Below are 22,682 nucleotides of genomic sequence, written 5' to 3' on the forward strand. Positions count from 1 at the left end.
AATGTTTTGTCTGTTTGTCTTAATGGTTCCGTTTGTGCTTCCTGCTGCCATTTTGTGAATGACAGAGTTGCTATACAGCTGTGGCTTCACGGGCAAACCTGAACTACTCAAATGTTTTCCCTAATTTGCTTTGATTGCCGCTGCCTTTCCCCTCTTTCATCCATCTGTTTCTTTCCCACCTCTAATCCTATTTGTCATCCTACTTTATTCTTTTATCCATCCATCTGTTCATCACCAAATAGCTTCTGTAACAGCAACACACACCTCCATTAATCTCTAATTTACCTGCGCCAACCACATTTAACCCATCCCATCTCCATGTCAACCCTTTTAGCTCTCCTGTTGTCATTTTATCTGCCCCAAATTTCTGACATGATTCCTGCTGTTTCCGCAGCTGAGAAACGGAGGTGAGATCAAACTGGAGCCCCTGTCTGCCTCGCTGATCCGCTCTGTGGCAGCCGTCACCTCCCAAGCCTCTGTCACCACAGTAACCATCACGCCAGGCAGCAGCGGCGTCGGCGATGATGACGGTCTCCATCCAGGGAAGTCCACCGCCGCCCCCTACATCCCTGCCCAACAACAGGCTTCCAGCACCACAACCAGCCACCAGGAGAGGGCGTTGAGGTATTTCTCCATGACCCAGAGTGGGGACCCTGGCCACCCTGAGCCTGAGCTCAACTCCTCCCCTCTCCTCCCTGAGAGCCGAGACAGACTCGGGGCTCCTCTTGGTCCCACCTCCTCTGCTGGTCACAGACAGCAGGGGGAGGCAGTGGAGGAGGGCTGGAGAGAGCGTCAGGAGGAGGAGGTTAGGGGGAGACAGCAGGGAGGAGCCAGAGAAGAGATCCAAGACGGCAGCATTAAGGGAAAGCTGCACTCCCCCGACAGGGACCGGGACGGCAGGCAGCAGCAGCATCCCCAGCCTCAGCAGTCTGCCGAACCCTCTTTGTGGAGGGGCGAGTCAGAGCCTCTGCCCAGCTGGAGAGCTGCAGACGGGCACTCCCAGGAGAGCAGGGAGAAAGCAGAGGGAGGAGGAAGAGGAAGAGGAGGGTACCTGAGAGAGGCAGCTCACAGCTCCTCCACACAGGAGCAGGAGAGGAGCAGCGGCCGGAGCCAGCCAGGCATCTCAGGTAGGAGGCTTCTCTGACAAATCACACAGAGAACAGATTGAGAGGTGTGGGGGAAAGAGCAATAAAGAGATGCGAGTAGCTGAGGGCGAAAGGAGGGATGTGGGAAGAGAGATGAAAACGGAGGGGACATAAAGAAAAAAAGACAGGTAGTGACAAAAATAGAGGAAGCAATGTCCAGGGAAGGGGCTGTTCTCATTATCCTCATTGTCTTATGCAGCATGCTCCCACGCATGATTGCTTTCTGCCGGCTGCACACACACTTGTCCCAGCTGGGGGTATTTGATTTGGCTGATACAGAGAGCGAGAGAGTGTGTGAAGAAGAGAGAGAGAGAGACGTCTGAGGCTGCATCTAATTAGCATATTTTTCCATGCATTTGCCTCGTAGCTCCCTTTGTCTAGAAAGAGGAAGACCTTTCCTGACATGCTGTTTGTCAGCTAACAGACAGCAGAGATTTTGAAATCGAACTGTGTGTGCTCACTGCCATGGCCTATAAAGGGGCTGTGGTCCCCATGCACCATATTAACGCCTGTGGGTTAGCCTTGCACATCCTACAGTATAATAGGCCTGACCTGTTTTATGTGCTATTGCAGAATGTGTCCAGGGGTGGTCTTTTTCCCATGCATGCACACAAACAGTACACAGAGAGATGAAAGCACTCAGTGAGAGAGTGCAGAACAATTGGTCGGCACTTACATGAAGCAGGTAGAGGACAGGAAGGACACAATGGATGCCTTGTCTGCAGGCTGTTCTCTTATTTAGTCCTGCATGGGCAGATCTTCACTCAAGTATAGTCTATTAGACTATAGTATTATGAGGCTAGAGGAACTTGCATTGACTTAGTCTAATTCCCTGCAGGCTTAACACTTGATGCCTAACACTGACCCTAACCCTGACCTTAACTGAAGAAAAGATAAGATGAAGTAGTTTCCTTGTGGGAACCAGTGTTTTGTCCCCAAATGTGAGATGAGTCCCCAGGATGTCACCACTATACTGTACACAGCAGAATTGGCATGATACATAGCACATTTCCTCTCTACAAAATCAGCTTCATGTGTTTCAGGGATGAGTAGTGGTTACACAGGGGATTTATGCTGATCAGAGAATGAGTAAAAATGGATGTAGTGAGTGCATCCAACTAGGGCTGAAGAAGTAACCCAAATTTTATTGTAATCAAAATATAACCTCCTGCAGTCTTAAAACTGCAGAAGGAACCATATTTGTTAAAGGCATAATATGTGTCAAAATACCATTTTATATTAAATATTGACCTACACCAGAGATGACCTGGCCTCATGGACTCAAGATAACATCTTTGTTTATTACAGATCCCTGCTGAAGTCACACCATATTCATTTTTATATGTTTGTCAGTGAAAATGAGAATGATCCATCCCTCTACTTATGCAAATCATATTGCAATCGCAGTATCAGTCAAAAATAATCGCAATAGACATTTTAAAAATTGTTCAACCCTACAACTAACTCTGAAATTTTGGAGGTGCCCCTGTGGCTCAGGGGTTAAGACACAGACCACGAACAACTACATTCCTAGTACCTTTGTTCCATCTCTCTCTCCTTAATTTCCTGTCATCTCTCCACTATTACTGTCTAATGATAATAAATAAATAAATCTTAAATTTTGAGGCATCCATGCAAACTATTTAATGACATCCATGTTGCACTCACACAGGGCTTTTTACTTTGGCTGATCTTCTTTTCAGGACTTTTTGTGAGTGTACAAACTGTTCTTGATCGACATTCTGCGACCCTCCTTTTAGTTTTGTTGTACCTTTTAGGGTGGAATATCTTGCAAGTATTCTACTTAGTAGTACCCAGTCTTAAAGTAATAAGAGTTTGAATCAGTTAAAATAACTGTGTGAGTGTGCAGAGCCACTGAGATATATAAAAAACAATGATTGCTTGTTAGGAAATCAATTGAAGAACTTGCTATATACTTGGAAAAAAGGCAGTACTGTTATGTCCACTAGAGTCAGCTTTGGCAATTTTTTGTTTTGTTGCCGTACAATATAATATATGAAAAACAATTATCAGTCGCTTCATTCATTCTTGATTATAACATTAAAAGAAAGAGGAAAAGAACATACTAATAGTGCTGTAGGTGCCACATCTTTGATAACAAGTGGGTCATTTTGACCAGTTGAAGTTGAGACATTGTAACTACATGACTATACACTGTGTACTTTTCTTTCAGATTTGCCAGATCATCCTGTGCCATTGAGGCCCCTGATAGCTAAAGTGTCATCCAGGACAGTGTCTCACGTTACAAGCAGCCAGCCGCAGAAGCAAACCACCATCCAGGCTCCTCAAACTCTCCCTAAACCCTTCACACAGCAGCCTCCTCCAACACCCCCAAAACCTTCGGTCGACATCCATCTTCAGCCGTACTCCCAGCCCTCTCAGCCCCCACCAACCTACCCCAAACCATTCACTCAGTCTCCACAAACCCAGCCCAAACCTCAGGGATTCGTCCAGCCTCTCCCTAAGCCTTACCCACAGACAGCCCCCCAGCCTCAGCCCAAACCTCAGGTGCCTCCGCAGACACCACCCAAACCCCAGTCCTTTCCCCAGGCGTTAGTCAAGTCCCAGTCCCTGCCCCTGGACCCCAGCGAGGACATCGGCAGGCACAGTGTCCATTCTGGAGATCTGCTGTCCCCCACAGACTCTGGAGACCGACTGTCTGACGGCATGTCCGCCAAACAGATGTCCATCAAGGAGAGGTGAGTGACAGCAGAGAGTTTGAAACTGATGGATTGTGGGTGTTAAAAGCACATTATTAGTCAGGTTAGGGAGCCCAACTGGCTGAGATGCCAGGGGCTGACACTCACCGCCAAAAACCCTGATTGCAGCACACTTTTCTGACACTGTGCCTTGCAACACAGGGCCCATTTATTTGGTGTGATTTTATCTTACTGGGTGATTGACCAAATTTGGACAGGGTAATGCTGCTGTGGATTGTGATAGCATTTCTTCCCACTGCCCCAATGTCTGAACTGCAAACCAGTACCTGCACCTCAGAACATCAGAAACGGGATCATTTGGCAAAAGAAGCTGAATAATAATGTTGTAGCTTTAATGGCGATAGTAGACTGTTTTTTTGTAGAATTGACTCTAAATGTGTCACAGTCTGATTATATTGCATTTTTCTTTCTCTCTCCTTGTTATATGTGCCCCCAACAACAATATACTGATATTTAACGACAGTAGATCATTTTACTTTGAGGTAGCCAGTCCATCATCGAAGCTTTTCAGCACTTTTCAGTATTCAGCAGTACGTGAAATCTGTGTGGACACTTTTTCAGTGTTCCTGGAAGGTCTTTCTGTTTCACCTTCATTTTATGCTTGTTCATTCTCTTGTCTGTGTTTTCTTTTCTCATAACGTCTATCAAGGCTTGCGCTTATACAGTATGTGTGTTGGGAGGATAAACAGAGAGAGAAACAGATTAAGACTATAACTAATCTTAAATTATTTGTGAACAAGCATATGGACCTGCAGACAGGCTGATGGGAGACCCCCTGCCTATGTATCTTCCACTGGGCATGCTAATGGGGTGTGGAGAACAATTATGTTTGACAGTTACCCCCACACTTTGCTGGCAAAACATTGTCAATGTAGAAATGGACAAGGTGCCAAAAGAAGGTTAGAGGCACAACTTTGCACTGATGTTCAGCAGTTGTGCACGATATGCGAGATATAAACAGAGAGAGAAACAAGGCATTAATCCGTCAATGAGTATACTTCCCACGTGCATCGTGGTTACAACGTGTGATCAGTGGTAAGGGGAGCAACTTTTTCCTTGACTGAAAAAACACATCACTTTCATTTTGCTTTCCTGCCGCAAATTGTCAAATAACAGGGCTTCCAGTAGCCTGGTGAGAAAAATAAAGGCAATCCCAAATAAAGGCATGGTAATAAAGTGCTCCTTAAAACCTAATGCTTAGCAAAGCTGTAGGCACAAATTAACCTTGATTCCATTCACAAATCCAGGACCCAGTCAGAGCTCAGCCCCTTTACAAGGTGAAAACTGAGATGTCAGCAGAGATCAGACACTGAGGCAGCGCCTCATAAATTTGCAGCGTTTGACAGAATCAGGCAGAAGTCACTTTCTCCCCGTCCTTGCAGTATGTAGGTTTTTTCCACCCTATTACATTTTTGGAGGTGAGAGAAATTCATTTTTAGCAACATTGTGTTCCTCCTCCCAGCCAGCATAGAGCTGTGTGGACTGGAGGAGAAATCCTCAGAGATTTCACAGATTCCTCCTAATGCCCTCATTTCTGCCCTGTCCACACTCGAGCAGCGGAGATGATGACATACTTTCTCTTACCCCTCAGCCATCCGTCATCAGTGCTTTAGGGGCCTTTTTTTAACAGTCACGTTTATGGTTGCAGAGCAGAAATCTCTGACCTGGTTTTGAAAATAATGGAAAAGCAGAACAGTTTTTGTTCCCTTTATTTAATTAATTTGATCACAATAACTGTCAGACCCTACAATTACCTCCCATGGTAATGTTGAAGAAAGTTTGTCCTGTCAGAATACAAGTTACTAATTAAAGAGGTCCAACCCAGGACACCAAATGCAGCTTGTTTGACACAGGGTTAAGAGGGTCTGTGTCACTGCGGTGTGGGGAGTGTGTGTAGATGAAGGGGGTTAATGCAAGCTCCTAGAGCTCCCTGCCCGTCCACCAACCGAAATTATGCGTTTTACATCATTCACCATATTTTTGCTCATTGAAAGACACAGAGCTCTGGAAGCTGGCAGCATGGGGGTGGATTAACACTGCATCTGCACACATTCTCCCACCGCAGTGACACAGACCTAGTTGAACATTGGCAAAGTGTCCTTTTAAGTACATCCCTGTCTATCCTGACTCTGCCTGTTACTTTTGGTATTTTAATTAATAAGCTAAAAGATCTGAAAATAGTTTTGACTGCAGCTGTTCCAGCTTTGAACCTTCTTAGCCAGTATCTTTTCTATTTATGATGTCATTGAGCTCCTGTTACGTATACTGTTTTGTCTCACCTGTTCTTAGGAATATTTTGGTTTAATTCTAGATGTATGTGTTTGGCTAATCTGACAGCACTATGATACAGTTGTTTTGTTCCCACAGTTGCGTAGTGCAGAGTTTTAACCTCTTAAAATCCACTTCTACCATTTTTTCTTGGGTAGCTTTAAGGTTGGACAAGCTATTTCTAATTTTAGTTTAATTTATCAGAAATTATGAGCTAGGTGACTCTACAGTAAATTATACACAACTACAGACTTGTCAAGGATTACACAGTGAAGTCCACACTACCTGACAGGATCAAATAGATTTTGTATCAGGTTGTTTAAGTTCTTCATTAAAGCTTTATGATGTTCACACTGATTAGGATGTTTAAACCCAAGACTCCATGTTTTTTTATGGCTGCACTGTTTCATCACATTAAATATATTCTAGATGCATTATCCATTATGATATACACATGTCCCTCAAATTCAATCCTACATTTTGTATCTTTTGAAAGTTTCAAACAGACTGTAAAAGACAGAGTGTTGTTTGTAATGACTGACCCATCAGTGAGTCTGGGTAGTTGAGGTGTAATTGAGGCTATTAAATCTAATTAGGGTTGGTTATAAGTTAGCGTAATTGCCTACCGTTCTCATTAAGATTTGCTTTTTTTGTTTGTGTCAGAGTGGCACTGCTGAAGAAGAGTGGTGAGGAGGACTGGAGGAACAGGATCAACAAGAAACAGGAGGTGGTTAAGGTGGCGTCCACCGAGCAGCAGGCTCAGCTATGGGAAACAGAGCAGACCTGCGAGAAGAAGGTCAGTCTGATCTGCACACCTGCGTTAATAATGAATAACTCAAATCATATTACATTGCATGTATTAACATTTTAAAGAGGAGCTGTCTGGTGTTGCTTTGCTCTAATGGATGCCGTTGCAAAGCTGTGTTTTGTAGAGATCCCTGAAATCTCTGCAACACAGCTGGGTATATTCTACCATAACCAGTAGGAATGATGGCCAAAAATAGTTAAAACGTTCTTCATTTCACTCCCTAATATTGGCCTATTACTGTGTTGTTATCTTAGTGGGAGCTTATGTTGATCATTTTTGAGCCCTGAGTTTAATAAATGCACACATTTCTTCAAAAAAAAAAAAGTTACTCTTCTGGGTCATAATGGTTGAACAGCTTCACCAGAGTAGCCAGAGTAAACACAAGTACCACATTTCATCCCCCATCCTTCATGGTTACCATGCCAGCCCCTGTCCCCCCTCTTCTTTAACTAAGTGCTCTTTTCATTTCCTCCTTCAGTCCATCTGTTGTTTGAGCCCAGTGGTCCAGATCAGTGCAGCATCCAGCACCCATAGGCTGTAAACCAGGAAGCATATGGGACAGTCTGCTCCTGTAGAATTAGCAGTCGGGGGGATTGGGGAATAGATTCTCTCCCTCTTTTTTAACAAGATTAGATTTGGGTAAGCTCCAGGCTAAGTTTCAATAATGACTTCAAAATCTTATTTGACAGAAGGAAATGGTTGAAGAATCTCTTATTTATATGCATCTCTATTGGTTTATAAAGGAGCTAGAATTAAATTTATAAGATCAAAAAACCTCTAATTTCAGGATTTACACTTTTTCCTGCAGTTCATCTACTTCACATTAGTATTCTGTTGGGCGAAACTGCCTGCTTAAACCCTGGATGGTAATCCTCCAGGCAGTCTCCCCCTTAATCCATTACAGCAACAATGCCCTCCCTCTCCTCCCCCCTTTCTCTCCCTCTGACCGAGAACTTCCCCTGTGTTTAACCCCTCAGGAGGAAGGGGTGGTCGTTCAAGACTACTCCGCTGTGTCTGTGTCTGAACAGCTGTGGGTAAGACACGGTGTGGGCCGCACACCAATGCTAAACCAATCAGCTTGGTGTGGGGCATGTGTTGTCCAATCACAGCTTTGTGTGGACTTTGTGTGATTGCTTCTCTTTTTTGTGGGTCTATGGGTGCTATTCTTTACTTGCAGTCTGTAATGCTTCTGACACAGTAGGATGGTGGATGGAAAGCTGCTGACGCTGGAACTTTTCTGAGCTTTTTCTTCTAATTCTGTCTTAAAGTGGCATTAAGTAATCAAAATGATTCAAAGTAAAAAATAAAAAAAAAATAAAGTGGAAATGCAGATTGTTTTGCCTATTTAATTAAAACTGTTGTCCAATGATGTAAATTGTACTTTCTTCAGACATTTTTGTGTCCAGGGCCAACAACATGAGTACTTTTCTAGCAAAGACTAGGAAAAAACTATACCTTTTTGCTTCATACTATGATGAACTTTTTAGGGAATTTATTGTTGCTATTTTTCTGTAAAATACTGCATCAATTTAGCTCTTAAGGACTTAAAAGATTATTCAAATTAAACAGTCTGAGAGGGTAAAAAAATCATTGTCTAAAACAGTCACAAGCCAAGAAGATTGTGGACCACAGATTAAATGTATAAATAACATTTTGAGAGTAACCATTACTTAATGCACCTTTAAGCTTTGAGCCTTGTTTTCACTGCCCCACTAATTTAAGTTGTGACTTTCTGTGCCTGAGGCAAGCTGTTCTGGCTCAACTTACAAAACACCAGAGGGAAAAAGGCTTTTGCAGTTTGCTTCTTTGTTACTAACAGTAAAAAAATACATTTTATCCAATGGCCTTTAATGATTTTAAGTGCATTTTTTATTTGAGGAAGCGTGGCCTTTAAATTCACAAGCAAACAGTTTTACTTTTGAAAGGCTGTTTTAATTTCTTGAAGTCAGCAAATTGATATTTACATTGTGCATGAATGTTCCAAAAACATTTAAACAACGAAGCTGAGCAACAGTTAACCATTTTGTGCGTAAAGTAAGTGAAAAAAAGAGATAAATATTTAGAAAAAGGTACATATAAAAAGCACAAATCCTTGTTGTTTAAACACTTTCAGACTAGGTCTTGAAGCTGAAGAACAGCGAGTAGTTTAACGGTCTTGTTGCATTCCCAGTTTCTGGCCTTCTCTTCTTTGCCTCCCTCCTTTACCTCCATCACCTGCATGATCATCATTTTTCCTTCCATCTCCTCCTTTGCTTTCCTGTCTTTCACTTCTCCATCCACCTCTACATCCTCAGGAACCTGTCTTCTCTTCCACCTTTTCTCCTACTATCTCCCTTGGCCAAAAGTGTCAGTATATTGACCATCATAGTCAGGTAAGGACATGCATCTGGCACGCTCGAATGCGCTGCATGTACTGGAGTCTTATCTTTTCTGCTTGGTTTGCAGCTACTGGTGTGACGGGCGCTTCGGGTGCTGTTGAGTTTTATTTGGTTCTGACTGCATGAGTGTAACTCAGTGTATAGCCAACACTCCTACAGTGGAATAAAGTAGTTTATATACAGACTAGAGAGGACATGCACCCAGCACGCTTCAGTGCATCAAATCTTTTTATATCTGCTTGGTTTGATACTGTGACTACATGAATAATTGCTCCAAGGGAAGCGTGGAGTCACTTGAAGTAATAGCGAAGCTGTGTGAGAGGTGATGTAGAGCCTGACTCTTGAATATTAGATCCAGTGGTGTCTGGGGGCGTTTTGGTTTGGCTCCATCATGTCATTTTAAGTTTTAATGCAGCTATTAAACCTATGAAGAAAATAAATGTAACACACTGAAATTAGAGCTGACAGTGAGCCTCGTTGTGAAGACTTTATTGCTTTGCATGCAAGACTTTGCACTTTCACTTAATCGTCTTACATTACTTGATATTTTGTATGATTTCCTCTTGTCTGTGCAGAAGGCGGGAGAGGAGATTGAAGCCCAGATGACCATCGAGGAGAGAAAACAGATGATTTCAATTCGTGAGGATGCCTGGAAGACAAAGGGCAAAGGAGCAGCCAATGACTCCACCCAGTACACTGTGGCCGCTCGTATGGTCAAGAAAGGTCAGTGCACAAAACTGCTGTTATCCATCCATCTTTACTAGGGTGTGCACTATTTGGAAATGCCACTGGGCATGATTTTATGCACAAATACATGTTATTAGACTAAAAAGCCTTACAAAATGTACTTTTCCTAATCTGAACTCAGATACTTTAGATTCCAATGCAAGTGAGGTGCAGTGAAATACAAAACTGTCTTTTGTCTCCTATCAAACAAGCACATTATATGATTTTCTAGTCTTTGTCAAGATTCTGATTGTTTTGTTGACGCTGCCATCTAATGCTGCTAATGTGTGAAGTCACCCAGTGCAGTTTCACACCTAGAGACACTTAATCTGAGTGCAGAATATGAGCACAATATTAAACCTAAAATCATGCTGTGTTCTTGTTTGTGAGACTTTGAAAATGAAGTGATTTTGTCCTTTTTCTGACTAACTGATAATGTATTTGGGAAATTCAGGTGAAGATTTATTTTCAAAAATAGGTGGTAAACTCATTATGATCATGACTAAATCACTGCTGGAAATTGAAATATATATTATTAGATATAAATATTAGCAGTCTTTGAAATATACTGGTCCAGGTTATTTCAGATATTTTGTTATATCTCCTGTGAATTTCTGTCTGTATGTCGGCAGGGCTGGCAGCCTCCTCCTCAGTTATCAGTCCCATCCTGTCACCGGTGTCCACCAAACTCAAGAGCAGCATGCCCGCTGTCAACAAACCACAAGAGGGTGAGACAGATCTGCAAGTCCTGTGACATCACTGTCATCTCTGCTAAAGACATCCCAGTTAGAGGGTTTAGCAAGCAGTGTGGTTTAAACCTGAATGGGCTGAAGTTAATTTTCACGCGTTGTAGTACTTTGTTCTATATAGTATTGTGTGTGTGTGTGTGTGTGTGTGTGTGTGTGTGTGTGTGTGTGTGTGTGTGTGTGTGTGTATATATATATAATTCCTAATTTTAAAAAATCATATTGAAATAGACCAAATGCTGTACATTTTTTGGTTGGTTAAAGATTATTTAATCGTGTATGTCACAATTAGTAATTCTGAATCACTTCATTTACAGAAATTGAGGCCAGACCAGACATGGAATCGGATAAGAAACTGGACAAGTTGGAGAGCTTCTTGGGACGTCTGAATAGCAAGGGTATGTTCTTCCTTACTGACTTAAAGCTTGTTAAGTGATATTAATATCGATCTTATTGAGGCTCATTCTCAGGTCATTAAATACAGATCTAGGGGGCCTGATCTAGTTTTTCCTTTGTTTTTCTTTGTTGATCAGTGGCAGGTCTGCAGGAAACCACCATAACAGTCACCGAGAAGGCAGTGAAGGAGGTGATGAAGCTGGATGACGAAATCTTCTCCAAGTTCTACAGACGCGTTGCTGAATTTCCACGCATGCCCACCAGGATCGAGATCAATGAGGATTTTGACTCCATCTTTGGTTCTCAGGGTCCTAAGTAAGAAAATAATACAATTTCTTTTGAATGTTACATATAACTCATACATATTATACACCTCTCATACATGCTCATACGTATATTTTTCTCCCATCCCAGGTTGACTTCAGCCATGATGCAGCATAAGCGGTCGGTGCGTCCATCAAGGAACATCCAGGCATCCAGAAACCCTCTCAAGATGCTGGCAGCCAGAGAGGACATCAGACACGAGTACACTGAGCAGAGACTGAATGTGGCACAGCTGGAGAGCAAGAGGATGAAGGCTGAGAAGAGTGAGTGGAGACATGACAGCGTGTGTTTGTATAAGACAGAAAGACTAAAAACAGTTCTAGCTTCTCTGTCTTTGTTGTCAAAAATCCCAGTGGAAACACTGGAAACGTTTTTATTGTTCACAGCCTACAAACTACATCTCCTCCTCTTTTTTAACGGGTAAACAGTACTAATTGGAATGCAGACTCATATGACCCACTTCTGTTGTAGTACAGTAGGGGTTTAGTTTCTTTAAATTTTGATGAAGCATTTATGTTATTTTTCTGCCCCCTGTAGGTCTATTTTTTTTAAAGCAAAATGTGTACTCTCTCTCATTTCAGTTAATAAAACCTCTGAATACTCTGAGGCTGCTCTGGCAGGTCTGGCCAGTAAAGAAAACTTCAGCAGCGTGAGTCTGCGCAGTATCAACATCTCGGAGCAGATGTCCAACAACAGCGCCGTGCCGTACAAGAACGTCATGCTGATGCAGGTCAAAGGTAAAACCAATTTCTGACTGTGCTGAGCTGTGTGCATGAAGTTCCTTCCCTCCCACTTTCTTTACTTTCAGGGTTTAGACTGATAGTAGATGTTAAGCTTTAATTAAAACCTGGACTTATGCCAACAAGAATTGTCCACTGATGCTAATCTGGTATTTTTCAGGGAAAGATAAATAGTAATAGACTAAAACCCTGTGTCCACCGAAGCATTTTTTCCTAGCCAGGCGCTTCCCTGTAAATGCCCAGCTGGGAGCGCCGAAGAGCACTTTGGAGGTGCAGCGTTTTTCGGTGGAGACACTTCTGTCTGGTTACTATGATAAGGAATATCCATGGAAGTAAAAATGTCGGCACAAGCATGCAGGAGGAGAGGACAGACACACTGGTCTATGTGGGTTCTTCAGAGGAAACATTTATTAGTATGTATATAATATATTAACATATTTCAGTTGGTCTTCATGGTAATAGTCCTGCCCCTCCTACACTGTAATTTGACAGCTGGGTAATAAGTGACAGTGACGAGTACAGCATTTTACCCAAAGTAAAACATTTTTCAACTCTCACAACAAAAACGCCAAAAGGGCAGCACGTCATCACGCTGCTGGCATTTGTAGTGTAGTGTAAATACACAGGGCTCCCATTGCAAAGGATTAAAAAGATTTTGGCCTCAGGAAGAAACACTTTGGTGAACACAGCCCTTAAATGCACAATTTAAAGGAATAGATTGATATATGTGGACCAAGTTTTTACTAGGAGCAGCTGCTTGGCAACCAGTGGGCATTCCAGGAAATTACTGTTCCCAGTTAAGAAATAGTCCGGCACATAACCGCCCATAAAACAACAAAGAGTTATTTTAACACTTCACCTTTTGCATTGATTAAACAAACAAGATTTAAAGTGTTAATTAGTGAACTAGTGAACAGATTTTGTTATATTCAGACAGAGATAGGCCAGCAGTTTATCTTGATGATGATTAAGTTTATTTTACCCCTTGAGGTGAATCACCTCGTTTTCGAGGGGGTCCTAACATACAATACATTCAAGAACAAAACAGAACAACGATCAACAGTAGACTTACATACAAACGACAACTAATACAACACACATCAACACATAAACATCAGAGAGACGAATATGGAACAAAACTAAACACAACCACTAGGTGGCCAGCCATAGGCCATTGACAAACAGATGCATGCCTAGCAAAACTATTAGAAAGGATAAATAATTTGGTAAAGAATATAGAAAATACAGTGATACAGTATCATCTGAAACATGTGCAATTTAGCTCAAAGTAAGAAGACAAACCATATTTAAACATGTGAAATGATGTCAAGGATCGTAAATCTAATGGTAAATTATTCCAGTCTGAAGGGGCTTTAAACAAAAATGCTTTTTTTCCAATTGATCTTTTGACTGAAGGAGTAAAGAAGTAGTATTGTGTTGAGTGCCTTAATTGATATCTTGAGGAGTATGGGATCAAAAGTTCTTGTAGATACTGAGGATAGTTGAAATGTATACATTTATAAATGAGTTGTAACCAATGAATATGTCTTCTTATATTGAGTGTGGGGCATTTGAGTAAATTGTACATAGCACAGTGATGAGTATAATATGAACAACCAAGAGCAAATCTACAGAGATTATTGTATGCAGTGATGAGTGGTAGAAGATTAGTTTTGGATGCATTTTGATAAACAACATCGGCATAGTCAAAAAATGGTAGAATAAGTTGAGAGGCAAGTTTCTTACAGACATTAAGTGTAAAACAGTTTCTTGATCGAAATAAAACACTGGTTCCAAAATTAATTTTATGAAGAATATGATCAATGTGAGGTTTGAAAGTAAGTTCCGAGTCAAGCCATCAACCAAGGTATTTGAGTTGATCAACTCTATGCAGATTAGAACCATCATTACATGTTATTATTAAGTTATTAGATTTTGTTCTGAGGTTAAGTTTTGTGCCAAAGACCATAGTGTAAGATTTTGTTTTATTGAGCAGTAGTTTATTGAATAAAAGCCAGTTTTGCAGAATATCAAAGTCTGATTGAGCAGTTTGAATTTGTGAAATGTTAGGTTTAGAGACATAGTAAATGACAGTATCATCTGCATATAGGTGAGCTGAAGTATTGGAACAAATTAAAGGGAGATCATTGATAAAAATTGAGAAAAGAAGTGGACCAAGTATTGAACCCTGGGGTACACCTCTTTGTTGAACAAATAAATCAGACTTGCACCCTTGAATAACAACACATTGTTTTCTGTTATGTAAATAAGAATTAAACCATAAAATTGCATTTTGAGATAGACCAGTTGCATGAAGCTTATCAAGGAGTAAATAGTGATCAACCAAATCAAAAGCCTTCTTGAGATCGACGAAAATAGCTCCTGTGAGATTACCAGAATCAAAAGCTGAAAATATATCATTTGACAATTTTAAGAGAGCAGTAGTTGTTGAATGATTAGGTCTGAATCCAGATTGAAATGACGATAGAATATTGTTAATCTTAAGATAATGAGATAATTGATTAAAAATTAGTTTTTCAAATACTTTTGCAATAGTGCAGATTATCGATATAGGCCTATAGTTATTTGGATCAAGGATGTCACCACCTTTATGTATCGGGGTAATTCGTGAATATTTCCACATTACTGGTAACTCACAGGTAGCTAAAGACATATTAAACAAGTCAGCAAGTGGAAACATCAGAATATGAGAGGCTAATTTAATATATCTGGGCTCAATCCCATCAAGACCAGCACCACTGCTCAGACTCAATTGCTTGATAGCATTTTGAACTTCTGTAGGTGTTATTTTCGTAAAGGAAAAAGTACTGTGAGAGAATAAAAAATTATTCAAGCTGTAAGAGTAAGTAGAATCGTGTATTAGGTCAGAACAGTCAGAGGAAAAATGCTGACTGAACACTTGGGCAATAGATAAGGGGTCATGAGATATTACATATATCTTAGTGTCAAGACTTTGTGCTAAGCTAAGCTAACTGGCTGCTGGCGGTAGATTCATATTTAAAGGACAGATATGAGAGTGAATTTTTTCATATAACTGTCCTCTAGAAAGCAAATAAGCATTTTTCTTAAAATGATGAGGTATTTCCTAAAAAAAAAGCTTTGGGATATACAACATTTGCAAGACAGAGCTGATGTAAAGGAACTGAGAGGTATGACTCGGCAGATAAATAACTTTTTTCTTTCCAGGTCGTCGTCACGTTCAGACCAGATTAGTGGAGCCAAGAGCGTCATCTCTGAATAGTGGCGACTGTTTCCTGTTGGTAACTCCAGAGCACTGTATGGTCTGGATGGGAGAGTTCGCAAATGTCATCGAGAAGGCTAAGGTGAGCGCTGTACCTGTATTATTAATTATTATAGACTTTGTCTTATACTCAAGAGTTTTGGTTTGGACTTCTAGAATCAAGGCTACTGTTGTAATTTTGGCATTTGAACAAAGATGATTCATTGATGATTCTGCCTCTTATCCATTCCCTACACACACACACACACACACACACACACACACACACACACACACACACACAAATCCCTAATACACACTGGCACATATGCCCATCTGTGCTCCTCATCAAACACATGCTTTCAGGCTACAGCTCTTCCATTTCCCCAAAGGATGTCTGTCTAGACACTTTGTAATAAACATTTGTTTTTCTATTCTGCCTCCTCGTTCAGCAATGTTTCCTCATTTTATTATGATTTTATGCACACAAACCATACATTATTCAGCCAAGTCTCTTCACAGTAAGCTCACTGTGTCTTCAGTATCTGACTCAGCTGTCAAGTTGCACCTTTTCACAGAATCTGTGTATAAATGTGAAGCAGGATGTTGTACAGCTCAGTTTAATGTTTAATGGATTAAACAAGACGTCAAAATTCCTTGTTACATGAGAGCATGAGACACCCAGCGCACAGACATCATCCCTGTCTCTCTTTGTGTCTTTGTGTCTTGCCTTTAGGCAGTAGATATGGCCACCTTCATCCAGACAAAGAAGGACATGGGCTGCAGGGCGAACCAGGTGCAGACCATCGAGGAGGGGGTCAACTCACAGGGTCCAGATACCCAGCAGTTTTGGACGATCCTAGGAGGGCAGACTGCTTACCAACGTAAGACATGAGACCGTTTGGTTAGTCTTACAGTGAGTGCACAGACACCCTGTTAACACTTTCTGATGCAGGCAGATATTTACACTATTATATGTCTGTCTAACTGTGCTTACAGCGGCTGGTCCACCAGAGGAGGATGAGCAGTTTGAAAATGCCATTGTGGAAACCAACTGTATCTTCAGACTGCTGGATGACAAACTGGTCCCTGATGATGACGAGTGGGGGAAGGTCCCTCGCAGTTCTCTGCTGGCGTCCAAGGAGGTCAGTGTCTCTACCCTGGATTAAATCAAAATAATGTTATACTGTAGGCAAGAGTGGTGCCTTTTAACTGGCGCTGTTCAGCTTTGCTTTCACTCGCCTTTTGGCTGACTCTGGAAGCTGTTTTTCTGCTGCCAGTAGCCTCATTACACCAGAATGTGATGCAGCGTCAAAACATGAGCTATTTCAAAATATGTAACTTTGCATCACGCTATAATATAATTAAGTTTAAGAGTTCCTCATGGTGGACATTTCCTGTGAGGCACCAAGCTCTGAATATCTATATTTATAATATTTCAGGCATTGAAAGAGGAGCTCTGTGCTTTAAGCTGGTTTTAATTTGTTGCTTAGCAACAGCAGGTGCCATGGCGAGCACCTCCTACATCCATCTGTGCACTGCTGCTGCTGCTGAAAATCAAATGGGTTCAGGACACTGGGGCTAACACCGAGGAGTGCAGTGCAGAGACTCACTGCTTATTTTGCATGTGAATGATGAAGAATCTTACAGTCTCACTATTCACTATACTGTCATTAGTTAAGTTTGTGATTTGTGTGGTTTGTGTTTTTATGTTATGTGCTGTCAGTTTTCCTCCTTAATGTTTAGATTTTGTTTTTCTATATTCATTTATTTATACTGTATTTTACTAATACTCCATATGGTAGTACACACACTTCTATATTACATATATGTATTAGGATTGTCGACATGGTGCTTGGAGAGGCATTTATTCAACATTAAACATAAGTTAACATTGACAAACAAATGACTCACCATTGTTTCTGTTGTTGTGCTGCAGGTGTTGGTGTTTGACTTTGGCAGTGAGGTGTACGTGTGGCACGGTAAAGAGGTGACTCTGGCCCAGAGGAAAGTGGCCTTCCAGCTCGCTAAACACCTTTGGAACGGGACGTTTGACTACACCTGCTGTGACATCAACCCGCTGGACCCTGGAGGCTGCAACACACTCATACCCAGGTGGGAACACAAACACTACACAAAACAAACACACTTGTTTTATTACTTGCATCAGCATTTTATTGACTTGCATTAGTTTTCTTACTGCTTACTTTAACCTCAGCCTGACCCAAGTTTAAAACTTAACCCCAAAACCAAGTCTTAACCCATATGTAAATGGTTGTCTTGCATGGGGAGCAAACTGAAACCCCTTTATAATATTGAAGCTCTTAGCATTGCCTCTGTTCTCCTTGTATTTATGTCTGCGTGTGCACTCATTGACAGGAAGGGCCAGGGACGTCCCGATTGGGCGATATTTGGCAGGCTGACAGAGCATAACGAGACAATCCTGTTCAAGGAGAAGTTCGTGGACTGGACCGAAGCAAAGTCACCAACACCAAAGGAAGGCGTGGAGCTCGTACCTGAGCAGAAGGTACAAATCCAGCTCTTTTTTCCATGAGGATAAAAGCATCACTTCCACAGGTCACACACGTCAGAGAGTCTTCATATGTTTTCTCTATCTCCCTATCTGTCTATTCTTTGGACTGTGGCTCACGCTCAATCTCAGTTAATGTTGCCAAGAACAGTTGGTTACACACTGGGACCAGAACAATAAGAGAGCATATGCCCTTGAGTTGATGCTGTACAAAGCATCATAGAGAAGAATAGGTACATGTGTTACCACTGACAACCAAAATACTAATAATGCTTATGCTACCTGTTGGATCAGACTGGTTGTGGTTATCATCATTTCATAAAACTTTTATCATCAGGAGGCCCCGGGGCGAGAATGCCGGCCTTACGATGCCACCCTGATGCTGCCCATCCTCCAGTCGTCTATTTCCACCATCTTGGAAGGCGTAAATGTTGGCCGTGGCCACGGCCCAGTGGAGACCGAAGACCACATGAGGACTCAGGAGATCAACACGGTGTCAGTGGATGTCTGGCACATCCTAGAGTTTGACTACAGCCGTCTGCCACGCCAGAGCATCGGCCAGTTCCATGAGGGAGACGCCTATGTGGTCAAGTGGAAGTACATGGTCAGCACCTCAGGTCAGTCACTGTGGACTCCCACACCTGTGTTTACCAGCAGATACAAATTACAACCTCTATGATAAGAAGAAATGACAGTGGCTGAATTTAAAATTTAAACTTTGTATGTAACATATTTACATAATTCAATGAGCAGCAAGTTTTGGTGTCATAATTAAGCCAAATGTGACAGTCTTTACAGTTTCATGAGCCGTGAGTGACAGCTGCTTTAGAGACTCCTTGGCTCTGGTTGGTTGTTCCCATTTTGCTGCGGTGGATTCTTGCAAATGCTATTAGCAGCACTAGGAGGAGACAGAGGAACATGATTTTTTTTCACAGACTAACTCTCTCTTGTACTACTGTCAGGATACAGTGACAGTCTCAGCAAATGTGACAAAAGGTTTTTAGAAAAGTTACCAGCTGTAGCTTTAAAACTTTGAGGCTAAGATTTCATTTTGCACAGGGAGTTAAACTTGGCCTCTGCTGCAATAAGAACATTATTTTTGACAGTCCAGACCAGTTTGTTGATTTTTTGTCTTGTATGTGTGTCCCAGTTGGTCGTAGGCAGAACCCTGAGGCGAGGAGTACTGGGCCGGGGAGGGAGAAATGCTGCTACTTCTTCTGGCAGGGTCGACACTCCACAGTCAGCGAGAAAGGAACATCAGCGCTGATGACGGTGGAGCTGGACGAGGAAAGAGGGGCACAGGTACAAGAAATGGGGCTTCTCACCAAACAAATAATCCAAACATAAACTAAACAAATGTAACAGAAAGTCAAGAGAAGACAAGTAGACTAACATTCACTTTTGCACACCAGACTCCCTCCATAACAAAATAGACCTCATGTTAAGGATATTTTATGTCAGTGCTGATCTTGTAGCATTATAGGTTTATGAATGATTCACAGAACAGTTTCCTGATGTTGGTTTCTTGCAATATATTCTCCAAATTCCTGCTCATTTATGAGCATGTATACTGTATGTAGTCATTCAAATAATGTTTTGTTTGCATAAGTGTCATAACTGGTTTCATGTGTCTGTGTGTTACAGGTTCAGGTGCAGCAAGGAAAAGAGCCTCCATGTTTCCTGCAGTGCTTTAACGGAGGGATGATCGTCCATGCTGGCAAGAGGGAGGAGGAGGAGGAGAACACTCAAAGTAAACATATCAACATTTACACTTTTTATTCTAGTTATTTATTTGTTGACATTCCTGATTTCCAAGTGATATTTTTGTCTACAAAACACAGTGGTTCTTTCCAATAAAGAACATGTTCTGCAAATGATGTCTATGCCGACAGCACCTTATTTTTCCTGCGTATTTTTTAAATTTAGGCAGCAGTTTAGACCCAAAAGTCATTATTTAGCATTTTCTCAATCTCTTTACCCATCAGCTTTTGCTCTGATGATGATTAGCCTCTGATGGCATTAGCCAACATTTGAATGGTTCTGGTGTAACAAGTGAATATCTGGGCCAAGACTTCCTCTGCTGTGCGCCAGTTATTTCGGTTAATCACTATAAGCAGATACCCGCAAGCTAATAAAAAGCTTGTCAGATGATAGCCGATGGGTCCTGAGACTGTATTTCGGCCAATACATATGCAGATATCTGTTTATAGAGATCTGCATTTGACAGTTAAAATACTGATATCTGAATATAATATCAAAAAGAAAATCATAATGAATTGAATAAATTAATGCCTGTTCTCACAAACATTTTATTTGTATTACAGTAAAGGACATATTGTACTTAAGTAACAGGGTGTGGCTTTGTTAGTCCTGCATAAATGAAACCCTTCTTATGACATTTACCCACTTGTGTGTGTTCAGGTGAGTGGCGTCTGTATTGTGTGCGGGGCGAGGTGCCGGTGGAGGGCCATCTGCTGGAGGTGGCGTGTCACTGCAGCAGCCTGCGCTCCAGAGCCTCCATGATCCTGCTCAACATCAACAAGGCCATCATTTACCTATGGCACGGCTGCAAGACGCAGCTGCACACTCGCAGTGTGGGAAACACAGCTGCACTCAAGATCAAAGAACAGTGAGTTTTTATGAGCAGGTCTCAGCATGACTTTCGCTATTCAATAAATCAACACTGATTAAAATGATTAAAAGTGGTTCGTGGTGGGGTTTTTGCATCATTAAATTAAATGAACTTGTTTCTCTCAGGTGCCCACTGGAGGCGGGTCTCCACAGCAGCAGTAAGGTGACCATCCATGAGTGTGATGAAGGAGTGGAGCCTCCGGGCTTCTGGGAGGCACTGGGGAGAAAAGACAGGAAGGCCTACGACTGCATGCTGCAAGGTACAGTGTTTATCTACATGCTTTGTTTACTTAATGAAATACACTTGTACTTAACACTCTGTCCTCTCAGTCAGACGCAATGCCTCACCTTCTCGTACAGTTCTTTTTGAGAGAAACAGAACGGTTCACACAGTAGTTAAAATTTGCCAGATAAACTGATGGTGGTCAAATTTCAACCTCTTTGATAGCCTCTAGTATGAATGGTGCCAAAAGTACACCTAAGATATTATACCATGATGAAAACAATAGGTATTATGTTATTTTCCTTTTCAGAGTGCAGCTGCATCTTTTTCAGATTTAACAATACATGCCAGAAGTCCCAAATCCATTATTGTTGTCTTAAATAGCAGGACAACACCTTTACCCTAAAAACAATACTTTTAAAGATAACAAAATTGATCATTTAAATTAAATAAATTCGTGGTCAACAAATAAACAACACAAGTCAAAAGATATAAAGTCATGAGGAGCAATGCACAGCTCCAAACCTCGGTGCTACATTGCCACGTGTTGACTAAGCTTTGAGGAATGATTTTTTCTTGTTACATGTTGGTTTCTGATTTTCTTTGTAGATCCAGGTAAATTCAACTTCACCCCACGGCTTTTCCAGCTGAGCAGCACATCTGGAGACTTTGTGGCCAACGAGTTCTTCCACCCGTCCAGAGCTCCAGACTTGGTCAGCTCACTGCCCTTCCTGCAGGAAGACCTGTACAACACACCACAACCTGGTGAGGCCTGACACAAACTTACTGCCCTAAATACACCGTGACGAAGTAGCCTGCACGTCATAGACCTACAGCTTTACAGCTAATGCTGTATATGTTTTATACTGAGAGATGTCATTTAGTCATTTAATAATTTCCCTCTCTGACAGCGCTGTTCCTGGTGGATAACTTCCACGAGGTTTACCTGTGGCAGGGCTGGTGGCCTCAGGACAGCGAGAGCACCGGCTCGGCTCGCATCCGCTGGGATGCAGACAGGAAGTGTGCGATGGAGACGGTGCTGCAGTATTGCAAAGGTAGGGCGACGGTCAGTAATGAAATGCTTCAGTGAATGACAGGTGATATTGGCACTGATTAAAATATTAAAATATTAGAAATCCTGGCTACTGATGAACACCCAAAAGTGCACTTTTCATGTTGCCATTTTGTTTTTAAATATATGTAGTTGCAGTTCAAGTGTGACAGGTTAAACTTGATGTGACTGCTGGTAAGCCATGAAGAAATTAATTTTAAAAATTCAGAAAAAATAATTTAATTTTGACCAAAAAAGTACAAGAGAGTAAAAAAACCTGCTGTTTTTAATGTTTCTTACAGTGAAAAAAGGACATTTTTAATTCCCTGTCACTTTAACTTAAAGAAAGTGTTTACAGTTTGATCACAAATACTCTCCACTTGTTCATACCCACCCATTTATCTCTTCCTGGATATATCAAGAACATTGTGAATTAATTACTAAATTGTAGAATTGTAGAAAATGAAAACGTCCTGCGTCTTTTATTTTATTCCATCTGAAATTGACATGGGAATATTTAGATAACCCAAATGTGGTACAGATTTTAGCAATATCAGCATTTTTTTCATAGCTTGAGTTATTGTGGTGATTTCCTCCTGCAGAGAAGAACGAGAAGAAGCCTCAGAAGTCGTATCTGATCCACGCCGGTCTGGAGCCGCTCACCTTCACCAACATGTTCCCCAGCTGGGAGCACAGAGAGGACGTGGCTGAGATCACCGAGAGGGTCAGCAACA

The 22,682-nt window shown here is 41.6% G+C and overlaps 1 protein-coding gene across 7 annotated transcripts in view; it reads left to right on the plus strand.

Annotated features, from left to right (window-relative positions):
* Nucleotides 1–22,682, plus strand: part of LOC126382961 (supervillin-like) — a 55,287-nt gene that overhangs the window by 27,594 nt on the left and 5,011 nt on the right. For 6 of the 7 annotated variants that reach the window (XM_050033262.1, XM_050033266.1, XM_050033267.1 and 3 more), the window contains 24 exons: nucleotides 395–1,127; nucleotides 3,340–3,865; nucleotides 6,818–6,950; nucleotides 7,940–7,996; nucleotides 9,257–9,334; nucleotides 9,916–10,063; nucleotides 10,699–10,794; nucleotides 11,130–11,210; nucleotides 11,346–11,523; nucleotides 11,623–11,795; nucleotides 12,114–12,269; nucleotides 15,480–15,616; nucleotides 16,250–16,397; nucleotides 16,513–16,658; nucleotides 17,453–17,628; nucleotides 17,893–18,040; nucleotides 18,381–18,660; nucleotides 19,194–19,345; nucleotides 19,688–19,793; nucleotides 20,465–20,672; nucleotides 20,801–20,934; nucleotides 21,507–21,662; nucleotides 21,809–21,952; nucleotides 22,551–22,672. In XM_050033262.1, coding sequence (XP_049889219.1) covers nucleotides 395–1,127; nucleotides 3,340–3,865; nucleotides 6,818–6,950; nucleotides 7,940–7,996; nucleotides 9,257–9,334; nucleotides 9,916–10,063; nucleotides 10,699–10,794; nucleotides 11,130–11,210; nucleotides 11,346–11,523; nucleotides 11,623–11,795; nucleotides 12,114–12,269; nucleotides 15,480–15,616; nucleotides 16,250–16,397; nucleotides 16,513–16,658; nucleotides 17,453–17,628; nucleotides 17,893–18,040; nucleotides 18,381–18,660; nucleotides 19,194–19,345; nucleotides 19,688–19,793; nucleotides 20,465–20,672; nucleotides 20,801–20,934; nucleotides 21,507–21,662; nucleotides 21,809–21,952; nucleotides 22,551–22,672 — 4,416 coding nt within the window. The remainder of the gene's footprint in view (nucleotides 1–394; nucleotides 1,128–3,339; nucleotides 3,866–6,817; nucleotides 6,951–7,939; nucleotides 7,997–9,256; nucleotides 9,335–9,915; nucleotides 10,064–10,698; nucleotides 10,795–11,129; nucleotides 11,211–11,345; nucleotides 11,524–11,622; nucleotides 11,796–12,113; nucleotides 12,270–15,479; nucleotides 15,617–16,249; nucleotides 16,398–16,512; nucleotides 16,659–17,452; nucleotides 17,629–17,892; nucleotides 18,041–18,380; nucleotides 18,661–19,193; nucleotides 19,346–19,687; nucleotides 19,794–20,464; nucleotides 20,673–20,800; nucleotides 20,935–21,506; nucleotides 21,663–21,808; nucleotides 21,953–22,550; nucleotides 22,673–22,682) is intronic. The other variant, XM_050033264.1, reaches the window with a different exon arrangement.

Source organism: Epinephelus moara, chromosome 21 (assembly GCF_006386435.1).
Source record: "Epinephelus moara isolate mb chromosome 21, YSFRI_EMoa_1.0, whole genome shotgun sequence".
In the NCBI taxonomy this organism is placed as follows: Eukaryota; Metazoa; Chordata; class Actinopteri; order Perciformes; family Serranidae; genus Epinephelus; species Epinephelus moara.